Below are 13,014 nucleotides of genomic sequence, written 5' to 3' on the forward strand. Positions count from 1 at the left end.
GAGTTTAAAATATTAAAATTAAAATATTAAAATATTTACAAAATAAAATAAAATATTTAAATAAAAATTATATATTTAAAATAAAAAATATATTTTTTAAAACGTTTTTTAATATTTTTAAAAAATAAATCCAAAAATACTGTTCCAAACACTCCAAACCTATCCTCCAATCCAAAAACATTTTTTAATATTTTCAAGGGAAGGGCAATAAGGTAATTTTCTAAGGAAAAAGTAACACCGTTTACTGATTTTTGACAGCAGGGGGGAATCTTGATATTGTCAGGTAAAGCAGGGGAGGTTACTGTAATTATTCAAATCACAGGGGAAGTCCCTGTATTTGTCAGAAATCTCAGGGGAGGTAAATGTAATTTACCCTTATATCTTTTATGCCCCTTACTACACTCTTTTCTTATATTAAAATTATATTAATTCTAAAGTGTTAGATTAGATATTGGATTAAACTTAAATTTTTTTTTGGTGATTGTGTCTACAACAACCCCATCATTTGAGGATGGCCAAGGTACATGATGGGTCAGAGATGTGGCCAAGATGGCCTTCTATAACTCACTAACTAGGGCTATGTCCCCCCATGTCTCTCTGGGGCTCCCAATGAATCTATTAATGGGGGAGGCAAATATTGGCTAGTTTATAAGGGTGTTTTTGATTTATTTATTTTTTATTGGGTAAATTACATTGATCATCACAATAGAGGTTTAGAAAAAAAAATATTTAGACTTATAAAAAATTTGGTATAATTACATTGATTTTTTTTAGTAAGTCTAAAACAATAGGAACTAATGTAATGTTGATGGTGTGTAGACACAAAGATAAAAGATTTATTTTTGTATAAAAGAAATAAATTTTTTTTTTTTTCATTCATATGAGTAATGAACTAACGATGAAAAGGGTGCTAAATATTATATGAATTAAAATTTAAAAGAAACTAATGTAACTATGATAAATTTGTGGAGCTTGATGTACTTTTTTCAAACCTCGAGGAAGGTTAGTGTAACTCTTTTTGGTGCACCTTATAGTTTATAAAGTAAAAATGACTTAAATATCTTTTAAAAAAAATATTATCAAGAAGTTAGAGAGGAAAAGGTATTATGTAGAGAGAACTGAGCATGAAAATATATATACATATGGCAACATATTTTATGTGTTGGATTCTATATTTCATCAAATTACTTTGGAAAAAAAGATATTTTCAACTTCATTTAGATTATCAATTTTTAAATTGGAAGAGCTACACAAAAGGGAAACTATGATCAAGATCTCAAGAACATAAGCAATGAAAACAGGATTATAACTCAAGTGGTCTATGGAGGTGGGGGGCGGCTGCTGTGCCTCCACACAACAGTTACTGTTGTGCAGTGAAATGAATCTATTTCGGGGCTCATTTTGATCCGCACAACAGTCACTATTGTGCAGTGAAATGAATCCATTTCGAGACTCATTTCGATAATCCGAGTCGTTCACATTTTAGAATATGCAAGTAAAACATGTCTGCAAAAAAATTAAGTTAATCGGATATCGTTTACCCATTCATCAACTCACATTTATATTCATTTTAATATTTTAAATCACAATTATTATTTATTTTTGTAGATACAAATATGAGTGGATGAATGGGTAAACGATATCCGATTAACTTGATTTTTTGCAGGCATGTTCTGCTTGATGTATTTTAAAATGTGAACGGGTCGAATTATCAAAATGGATCCCGAAATAGACTAATTTCACTGCACAACAGTGATTGTTGTGCCCACAGAGCAGCCACCCACACTCTGAAGGGTATTTAGTTGCAATGAATTGAGTTATCAGTAAGGTAAAATTTTAGATTCAAGTTAATATAGTAGTTTTGACCTACTGTAGTAATTTATTAACCTACTATAGTAATATTTTACCATGTGGCAAAAAAATAAATAAATAAAATAAGAAATAGAAGCAGTGGAATCTCTCCTTGTGTCACTTTCATTAATGTAGTGGACTTGATGGTCCAAATCTAAAAGAAAAGTAAGTTTAATGAGGACCCATGTGTTGCTAGTTGAAGATGAAAATGCATGCCATTAGGTGAGTTCCAATAGGGTCCAACACCAACTATTTTTAACTTGTACCTCACTGCATTAGGGACAACTCATTCTTTCTAAGAATGCACATGGACTTGGTTGTGCCAAAATTTCAATAAAAATGAAAGCCAGCACCAACCTATAGGGCTATATAGACCCCACACTCCTTTTACAATGACAAATATACCCATGTCAACTAACCATTTGTCTCTACTACACTAGGGTAGTTTTTCAAAGAGTAACAATAATAAATTCTATGTTTTTTGGAGATGGGATTGAGGAGGAGCCAACAAGTTTATCATTAGGGGATGACAATTCAACTCTTACTTAAAATGAAAGATATTGTGAAATTAGGGTTAGTTTGGTGGATGAATATGATGTTTGAATTCAATTCATATTGTTACATGATACTACTTATTTTTCTCAAATTTCCACTTATAGCAGGATCAGGTTGCTATCATATCATGATAAATACATTTTTATAGCCAAGTGTCAAGAGAAATGAGAGTTTTTACTTAAATTTGTTGAGAAAAGAAAAATGAAATGTTAAAAATATATATGTTAATAAAGACATACAAGTGTATGTATATAGTACCAAATCTTCTATTTTCAAATCTCTTATTTGTTCAAAACACCAAGAACTGCTGAATTATATTTCGAGATTCTTTTATTTGAGAATTTTCTCATGATTCAATAGGTAAATGTTTTGAAATAGAGTAATAAAGAAATTTGAAATAGAAGATCATTAATAGTCTACTAGCTGATGTGCATACCAACGTGGGTATGCTCGAAATTTTCATGTGAGTGGAACAGTTATAAATTGAATTGACAATTACAAAAGGATCTATGCTTGAATTGTTAATCACAAAAAGACAATCTAGAAATAAAAATTTTGTGACAACAAAGTATCAACACCAACTGTACCTTTTTGCATATATAATGAGACTGTTTGTTATAGCTTTTGAAGAGTGATTATAGCTTATTTTGATTTGAGAGTCTGTGTCAGATTGTTTGGTGCAACTTCTACTTATAGCTTATTAGGTAAAAATAACTTAAAAAAACTGAAAAAAGCTGATTATTTGAAAACTGAGACAGAGATACTTTTAATTTTCGCTTTATGATTATCAACTTTTAACTTAAAAAAACTTCGACAAATAGGGCCAATAGAATAGAAGAATACAGTAGGGAGAATCCATGGGAATTTGAGGCTATAAATGCAATTAGGGTTTCTCATTGGAAGAAGGAACAAGATGGCAGTATTTCAGAGAAAGAAACAAAATATGCATTTAAAGAAGTTAAAAGACTTCAACCTAAAGACATGGGTGTTCAATAACAATAATAATAAAAAAGACATGGGAGTTCCCATCAAAAAAATAAAAATAAAAAAAAAATATGACGGGAGTGTCAAAACATTAAAGGTGAATGTTAAGGAGCATTTTTTAAGCATTGTTCACTGTTAGAAAACGTGTAAAAGTGTATTGAAAATATATAAAAATATTAAAAGCTAGATTGATTTTAATAAAAATATATTGAATTTATCAAAAAAATGTATTATACTTTTAAATTTTTGTTATCAGTTATTTGTACCTTAGAGACACTTCTTAATAAAACCTAATATTAAAAAGAAAAAAGAAAATAAAATGCTTCTTTTTCCGACAGAATCATACTCCTCATTATTCTATTTCCCATTTCCATACCCCACCCTACTTTTCTTTCGTTTTCCTTCAGTTTGTGTCCTCACTTTCCATTATTGTATTCAACAACTAAGATTTATATTTTCTTGAAAGCTGGTGCTAAGAATCTTGGAGGTCTCTCACACCATCAGGTCACTTTTGACTTCACAAAACATATTTTAGTTTATTTTCAGTTTCTCAACAATTGCTGTCATTGTGTACACTTGAATTTGATAATTGGGTAAGCTTTCTCTATTAGTGTGTATGACTCAGGTTTGCCCTTTTATTAAGTAGGTGAAACATAAATCAATCAGTATGACTCAGGTTTGCCCTTTTATTAAGTAGGTGAAACATAAATCAATCAGAATAAAAAAACTTGCCTTATATGAGAGATATGTGCTCAATTTTATAATCAGTTTGTATTTTGCTGGATTTTTTTTAAACATTATCTATTACTCTTCTGATAAAGCCTTTGTCCAAAGCAGTCGGACACAAAAAAGTACAAGAAATTCAAATGAACTAACAAGATTTGACACAAAAAAAAATATATATATATATATATATTGTCTATCTATATATATATTTTGTGTCTAGTTTTTGTATTCCTAGATTATTCAGCACAAAATAACTGCAAAGAATCACAATACAAACAAGTTCCTATATATATAAGTGTACTTTTTGACTTTTTATGAAATATGAGTTGGGTTTGGATTGAGTTTGAAGTGATGTGTTACAGAAGTGATGTGACTTAAATAAGATGATGTGACTTAAATAGGATAGTGACTTTTTGACTTTTTGTCTTTTTTCAATTATGTCAAACTTAGCCTAAGTGGCACAACCATGAACAACTACAGTGGATTTGGGCAAGCACATGACAAGCTAGAAAAAGCATGAATTTTAAAGGTCTAAAACTAGTTTAAGATATCAGAAGTTAGCATCAACTATTAGTTAAACAAGATGATATCAAGAACTGGAAGAAGATGAACAAGTTCAGTAATTGGGGTAATGATATCCAGAAGGGCTCCCAAATTGGAACCCGGTGAAAAGGAATCCGGTAACCAACTGCTTAACATGGAAGAAGCAACAATAGATACTGCAAAAAAACCCACCAAGAGAAGAACCAAAACAACAAAAACAAAAGCAAAAGCAAAAAAATTACAGCCATCAAGGCTCACTTCTCTGGTTCAATAAATAAACCAACCGGATTCTTCTTCGCCGGATATGCCATCTTCATTCTTTTTTTTCCCTTTTTTCTTCTTTTTTCATCTTCTTCCCCCCCCCCCCCCCCCTTCTCTCAAATTCTAGAAGATTAGTCAAATTCATAGTTCATACCAACTCCTCATGGCCTTCAGAAGGGCATCGGATCAGCTCCAATATATTAACCACCTCTCCCATGTCTGGCCGGTTTGATGGCACTTGAGATGTGCAGATTAACCCTAATTTCATCACTGGAATCGCCTCATCAGCTGGGAAATTACCCTTGAGTCTCTCATCAACACATTCCTCCACCCTTCCTTCTTCGAGCGCTCCTCTCACCATATCACAAAGTACCACCACATCATCCTCCATGTACTCAACTGGTCTTTTCCCAGTTACCACCTCCAAAACCAAAACCCCAAACCCATAGACATCACATTTCTCTGTAATTTTCACTGTTCGGCAAGCAAATTCAGGTGCCATATAGCCAAGTGCACTCTGAATCTTGCTGCTCAAAACATAGCGATCCAACATTGGCAACAGCCTCGCCAGCCCAAAATCAGCCACTTTAGGTTCACCTGAGCTGTCAATCAGAATATTGCTTGATTTTAGATTGTAGTGGATTATGTTCATCTGGTGCAAGTGAGCCAAGCTTTTAGCTGTGCCGAGAATTATATTGAATCTATCATTCCATGAGAGGAAGTTTCCACCTAAACCCTCATGAACATGCTTATACAAAGTTCCACCGGAGACAAATTCATATATGAGGAGCTGCAATGATGGGGTCCAGTAATAGCCTTCGAGTTCCACGAGATTAGGGTGTCGGATTTTTCCCAATTTCTTAACTTCTCTTTCAAAATCTTCCTGGGATTTGACAAGACTCGAGACGGTAAGCTTCTTGATTGCAACGGGTCGCCCATCTTGAAGCATGGTCTTGTAGACCGCTCCAAATCCACCACGCCCAAGCTCACAATCCTTGTTGAGCAAAGCATGTGCTCCGGTGCTGAAGTCAGGATCCCCTGAAAACATGACAAGCTTGCCAGAGTTGGCATCTGTAGTGGGTGAACGGCTGAAATCATCACCACCAGATAATGCAAGGGTGGCAGCTGACGGAGATGTGGAAGATCGGACACGAAGGTTAAGGACAGTGATAGCAATTACACCAATGACAATCACGGCAGCTGCACCAATTGCAATGAGGGCAGAAATGCTGAGAATGATTTTCTTGTGGGCAAGGTTTGGGGGTATTGAGCCAGGTGTGGAATCGGAAGAATTGGGATTAAGGACAATTGGTTTGGGAAGGACAGTATGGCAAGTTTTATTGACTGCAGCGCCACAAAGTGATGGATTGCCTGAGACGGAAGAGGGGGCTATGGTGTTGAAAAAACCTCCAGCAGGTAGTTCGCCTTGTAGCTGGTTGTGGGAAATGTTGAAGGAGACAAGGCGGGAAAGATTTGCCAATTGCTTTGGTAGGGTTCCGGTGAGTCTGTTAACAGACAAGTCTACGATTTGAAGGTTAGCAAGGTTTCCTACAGCTGTCGGTATTGGGCCAGTAAGGCAGTTTCTAGAAAGAATCCTGCAAAATTTATGTAAAACACCAAAAGAAAAAATGTAAGAATCGTGAGAAGTTCTCATTTAACAGTACGCCAACATTTATATCAAGCATTTTAGATCATTTATAAGTTTTTTTAATAATCTTTTGCACAATTCTAAGATATTAATACAGTTCAATACCAATGAAGCACAGCAGAATTTAACAACGATATTGAAATTATCTAGTGATGTATTTTTGGCCTATCAGAGACTTAATGCAGTAAAAATATTCTCGCTTCTCTGTATATGGTCTAGATAATTATGGACAAATACTTCTACCGAAATCAACAAACATAATATGCTATGGCCAAAAGAAAATGAAGGGTAGTGAAGCTAAGTGACAAACCTAACCAAATGTGGTTTTCATTGATGAATATGGCTTATCTAATGACTAGAGTTATTTCAAACTGTTTGAGAAACTGCAACAATAGTGCTTGTCCACAGATCACTGACCCAAAATAAAAGGCAAAAAAATTAAAGCATGAAACAGAGCAAGAGATCTTACAACGACATTAGTGAAGAACATTTTTCAATGGAAGTTGGAATTGTCCCCGCCAAAGAATTCTTCTCTAGTCTCACTTCCTTTAGAGATACAGCTCCCCCGATTTCCATAGGAATGTTTCCACTTAACTGATTCTCACTCAAATCCAGAACATTCAATGTCTTTAGTTCTCCAATACTTGCCGGAATGCCACCAACGAGTGAGTTCCTAGACAAGTCCATGACCTCCAAGCTGCTAAAATCCCCGACAGCAGATGGAATTTTTCCCAACAATGCATTGCGGGATAAATCCAAGACTAGAAGTTTTTTACGCGAATTCTCAGCTGATGAAGAAAAAAGACTATCCATACTCCCACTTATCTTATTTCCTGAAAGCAAAACTTCCTGTATACCCAACTTAAATATCCAATCAGGAAGACTACCCGTCAATGAATTCTGACTGAAATCTATGACCAGAAGGTTTTTGCAGTTGATCATAGATTCTGGCAAGGTCCCGGTTAAAGCATTCATGGAAATTTTCAGCATTTTCAAAGACTGAAGATTGCCAATTGAAGTTGGAACCTGACCAGAAAATCTATTATCTGAAAGATCCAGTGTCTCAAGGCTTCCCATTTCCCCAATCCACTCAGGAACCTCACCAGCAAACGAGTTTTTGTGTAAATTTAGATCATTACACAAGGTAAGTTTCTGCATTGTGTTTGGAAGATTCCCGGATAGAGAATTCTTGCTAAAATCAATTGACCTCAAAAGCAAACAACTGCCAATTCCATCTGGAACCACCCCTGTAAACTTATTCTTCCCCAAGTTAATTCCCCTCAAGTTATTCATTGATTCAATCCCCTTTGGAATCTCTTTGTCCAGCAAATTGTTTGACAGATCAAGTGATCTAAGCCCTTGCAAAGACCAGATCCCAGACGGTAATGGACCCGAAAACTGATTGGATGAGAAGTTAATTGCAGCAAGTGTCGAGCACGAGCTTAAACTGTCTGGAATTTGGCCTGAAAACTTGTTATTAGCCAAAGAAATTGATCTTAAAGACCCACATTGCTGGAAGAAATCACCGGGTATTGAGCCAGAAAGATTGTTCTCGCTCAAATCAATAATCCGAAGGTTCACAAGTTGGGTGAGATTAGGACTTAGGCTTCCAGAAATATTGTTTTTCGCCAAAGACAACTTCCGGAGAAATTGCAATTGGAGTAGGCCTTTGCCTATCCTTCCAGAGAGAGCAAACCCATCAAGGACAAGCTCAGAGACCCTGTTAGATCTAGGATTGCATTTCACACCAACCCAATTACAAGGGCTGTCATCATCTTCATTCCAAGAAACCAATTGTCCATTGGGATCTTGGATGTCAGCTTTGAAGACTATCAAGCCCAGAACATCATCATTTAGAGATGGGTTCAAAGATCTCACAGAAATAGGAACAAAGAGAAGCAAAATGAATAGACTCAACAACTTCTTCATTTCTAATCCCCAGATGGAAATAAATAGCATTTAGTTCTCAAGTAAATGCAAACTGTCCATAATGCATATAAAGAACCAGAGAGAGAGAGAGAGAAGTTATGGTGGTGCTTGTCAAGAAAGTGAAGACATTGTTTGGTTTTGCAGAAAAACTCAATTCAAGAAAGAAATCAATGCGAAAATACAGCTGAAACAAAAGAAGAGAAACCAAACAACTTCCAAAACAGAGCTGAAATGACTTGATTTTGAACTTTAGCACTCAAAAAAAACTTCAAACAAGTACAGAACCGTCTAAATATATACAGATATTTGTATATATCAACTAGTCTGTAACGGCGAGAATTTGCGAAACCAAACAAGTAGAGAAAAAATGTGAAGAGAAATCAGAGAAGATTACAACGAAACACAACAAAACAACCACATTAGCAATTGAGAATAACCCTAGAAATCAAAAAACGTCGAGCTCAAACAAATGCGAATCTTCGGAAGGTAAAAAAAAAAAAAAAGCATTGAAAAACCCTAGAAATTGCTTTGAAAACAACCGATTCGAGCTCTAAAGAGTTGAAGGAATTGCGGAGAAAAAACGAAAACAAAGAGTTTGATTTAAAAAACCACAAAATGCGAGCTAAGCATTTGAGATATCGCCGGAAATATCACCGGAAAGAAAGAACTTGAGCAAATATCCGGCGCCGGCGAGAGAGCTAAAGCAGAGCCACCGGCGGAGATGAAGATTCCGGCCGCCGTCAGTCCGTCAGGAAGTTTCTCTCTCTAAAGCTTTCCCTCTCATCAGTGTGTGACAGGAGGAGTAATGAAATGCGATGACTTTATATTAACGGCAAAAGAAAAGAAAAGAAAAGAAAATGAAAGGGGAGAGTTGTGAGCCGTTTATTAAATTTGGACACGTGGCGTGATCTGTTCGTCTGATTAGTATCCGACGTGTCAAACACGTAGTCATTGTCAGTGATTGCTTTTGACGTGGATGTCATGAGAATGAATGAGTGGCAATGTCCCCACCATAGTCTAATTATCCCAGTATTGCGGCAATCTTACAGTTGGCGTCGGCCAAAATTTCCGTTGTGTCATTTTTTTTTTTTAAATTTAAAGAGTTATTTTCTTAAATTGTTGATATTAATTAATTTTATTTCAAATCATTAACGAGATTAATATTTTTTTGACAAAATATTATACTTGCAACACATGTGTAATTAATTGGGAAATTTAGGGGTAAGCATGGTCTGGATTGTACTGGATTGGGGTAAAATCAAAACCAATCTGTTATCTACAGTTCCTGAAAAATTAGAACCAATCCAATCCGTTTAAATCATGGAACCAATCCGAACCAATCCATTTAAATACGGATTAGATCGGCTTAGGACCACGGATTCACATAATTAAATAACAAATATATATATATATATAACACTTTAATTTCATAAAAATATAAACATAGTGCTATATTAGTTCCATAATAGGAACATGTTTTTTTTATAATAGCGACACACTGTTCTAGAATTTAAACAATCATAAAAAAATTGGTTTCACCATAAGTATTTAGACCATTACAAATTAAAGCTAAAAACTAACAAACAAAAGTAATAAAAGAAGATATTATACGGTTTTAGGTTTGAGTTTAGATTTTATATAGAATAAGAGAAGATACTATGGGGAGGATGTATAATAAAAATATAGACTATTTGTATACGGTCCGGATCGGTTCCAATCCAGAACCGTGGGGTTCAATTTGGAACCAATCCGTGGACTACGGATTTTTAATTTTTCAATCCAGAACCGAACCGCGAATTCAAAAAACCAATCCAAACCTATCGGATTGGACTGGACTGGATCGGATTACGGATTTCACGGATTCCTTACTCAGCCCTAGGGAAATTTAGTCAAAGTGGTGTTTTGAAAAGATGGTAAAAAATTAATTTTCAAAATTTTTTTGACTTTTTTGTGTAAAAAAATATAGAGGTGGTGTGACCCAAAAAAGTCAAAAAACTAAAAAAAACTAAAAAACTAATCTTCCTAAATTGCCCCAAAACCCTTCCATTGGACCCTTGTTTTGTGAAAAAGACCGTCCAATTTATTTTTCTTTATAAACTCCCTAAGGAGAAAACACATAATTAAGTAAGAACAAAATAAAAAATATATATATTTTCTTTCTTTGGTAAACTAGCAATATGCTCTGATAGTTAGACTTAATTCTCATCGAGTCTATTGAAAATAAGTCTTGGTGAAATCATCGTTAAAAATAATTTTTTTGTAACAATTTTTTACATATGTCGTTAAAAATTGACTATTAGTGACTTTTTGTTGTCATTGTTTTTATAAATTGTCGCTAAAAGTGACCTTTTTTTGTAGCAAAATTTTCAAATTGTTGATAAAAGTTGTGAATTAATGACACTTTTTTGTGACGATTTTTTTAAATTGTCGCTAAAACTTATAATTAGTGACATTTTTTGTGACAAAATCTTCATATTGTCGCTAAAAATTAACAATTGGTGACATTTTTTAATAGTATTTAATGAAAAATGTCATTAATTATCATAGGACCTATTGAATAATAAATTCACTTATTAAGACCTACGCGTAAATTTCCCAACTAAAGTAACATATTACTATCAAACAGAGTAACAGTCAAACAAAGTCACATGTTACTAGGGCTGGGTAACAAACCCACCCGCCCGTACAAACCGCCCGACCCTACCCTACCCGCAGTGCTTTGGGCTGTTTCGATGTAGGTAGGCGGGCGGGTGCGGGTCAAGAAATTCGCAAAAAGATTGGGTTCGGGTCGAACCCGATCCACCCGCAACCCGCATCTTTTTTTTTTTAAAGAAAAAATAACTAGTTATTATTATTATTATTTTTTTTTTGCATTTTGGATGGATGGAGATAACTAGTTATTATTTTTATTTTTACATTTTGGATGAAAATAAAATTTATTATATGGGCACTTATATACATTATCATGATCTAATGATATTTAAATCAGTGTTACTAGTTTGACTTTTATTTATATATATATATAAAAAAATCATTATATTCCATTAGTCTAGTAGACACAGTTAAATATGATATTTTGAATTGTCATTCTATTATCACATTATTGCATATTAAAAACTAAACAGTGAAGTTTAATCCACTATTAAAATTAGTTACTAGTTTGACTTTTAAGAGTTTGTTTTTGCATATTTAAATTAGTGTTACTAGTTTGACTTTTAAGGGTTTGTTTTTGCAAGCTAAGGAGGAAGATTAATACTATCCTCAAGCATGGTTCCATATCATCTTATCTAACATGTGGACTATTTATTATAATCATGAATTGTATATCTTGTAATTTAATTTATAACTCTTCTATAAAAAAAAAAAAAGTGTTTAGAAAGTAACAAAAAATGTCAAATTTGCTTAAGTTAAAAAAAAAAAAAAACTAAATCGCAAATCGAACCGCACCCGCCTGCACAAACCGCGAACCGCATCGCGGGCGGTTGCGGGTCCATTTTTCCCCAACCGCATAAGTGCGGGTCGGGTCGGTTTTGACCTGCACCCGGCCAAAACCGACCCGCGAGCAACCCTACATGTTACTGTAAGACAGAGTAACATGTTATTGTTATTATTTACATTAATTTCAACGGTAGTAATTTTTTTTTAAAAAAAGAATTTCATAGTTAACGTAGATCTTATTTGTTAGATTTTGATGGAAGAATTCTACAAAATATTAATTTTATTAAAAATCGATATCTATATCAAAAGTTAAATTATTTTAAAATTTAATGTTTTGATAATCGTGATATTTGTTAGACTTTTCAATTTTTTTTTTTTGTGTTTATCCTTAATACATTAAAATTTTATTATATTATGAGGGGGTTTTGACCACATCCCCCTAATTAATTTAGGATGATTCAATTTGGAAGTAGTTTACAAGTTGATTTTTTGACTTATTACAAAAAAAACGCAAAAAATAAAGAGATGGTGTGATTCAAATAAATCAAAGAAACTTAAAAAGACAAATTTTTAGATACCATGCAATAAAATAAAAAAAAATATTTTTAAAATATTCAATAAAATACAAAATACAAATAATTGTACGTAACAAATTGTTGCTTTTGGATATAACTAAAAATTAAGCAAATTACCTGTATAAGTATCCCTCTGTACCAACATGTGTGATATTTCATCAAAAAGATTAATCATATTAATCATTTATGGTAAAATGAACTAATATCAATAATTGCATAATTATTCAAATTAATAAATCAAAAGATAAAAATGACATAAATGAAATAATTTGGCCCCCCATGTTTTAGTTGGCATCCCAGTCATGTTTTTCTTTTAAACATCATAATTATATAATTCAAATGATCCACAATTTACTGGTCTCATATAAGTGGATCTATTAATGTAACCCAAAATAATTGAATTCAAATTATCATATAAGTGGATCTATTAATGTAACCCAAAATAATTGAATTCAAATTATTTAATAACAAATTATTGGTGCATAAAAGCATCTTCACTTAAAT

The 13,014-nt window shown here is 33.5% G+C and overlaps 1 protein-coding gene across 1 annotated transcript; it reads right to left on the reverse strand.

The window, feature by feature from the left end:
• Nucleotides 1–4,731: 4,731 nt before the first annotated feature.
• Nucleotides 4,732–9,311, reverse strand: LOC114276578 (Leucine-rich repeat protein kinase family protein). The gene is made up of 2 exons (XM_028218357.2): nt 7,038–9,311; nt 4,732–6,515 (listed from the first exon to the last, which is right to left on the reverse strand). The coding sequence occupies exons 1-2, from the start codon at nt 8,525–8,527 to the stop codon at nt 5,069–5,071; spliced, it is 2,937 nt and encodes a 978-aa protein (XP_028074158.1). The 5' UTR covers nt 8,528–9,311; the 3' UTR covers nt 4,732–5,068.
• Between the last annotated feature and the right edge of the window lie 3,703 nt (nt 9,312–13,014).

The sequence above is a fragment of the Camellia sinensis genome, chromosome 1 (assembly GCF_055761805.1).
Source record: "Camellia sinensis isolate YWXY chromosome 1, ASM5576180v1, whole genome shotgun sequence".
Lineage (NCBI taxonomy): Eukaryota > Viridiplantae > Streptophyta > Magnoliopsida > Ericales > Theaceae > Camellia > Camellia sinensis.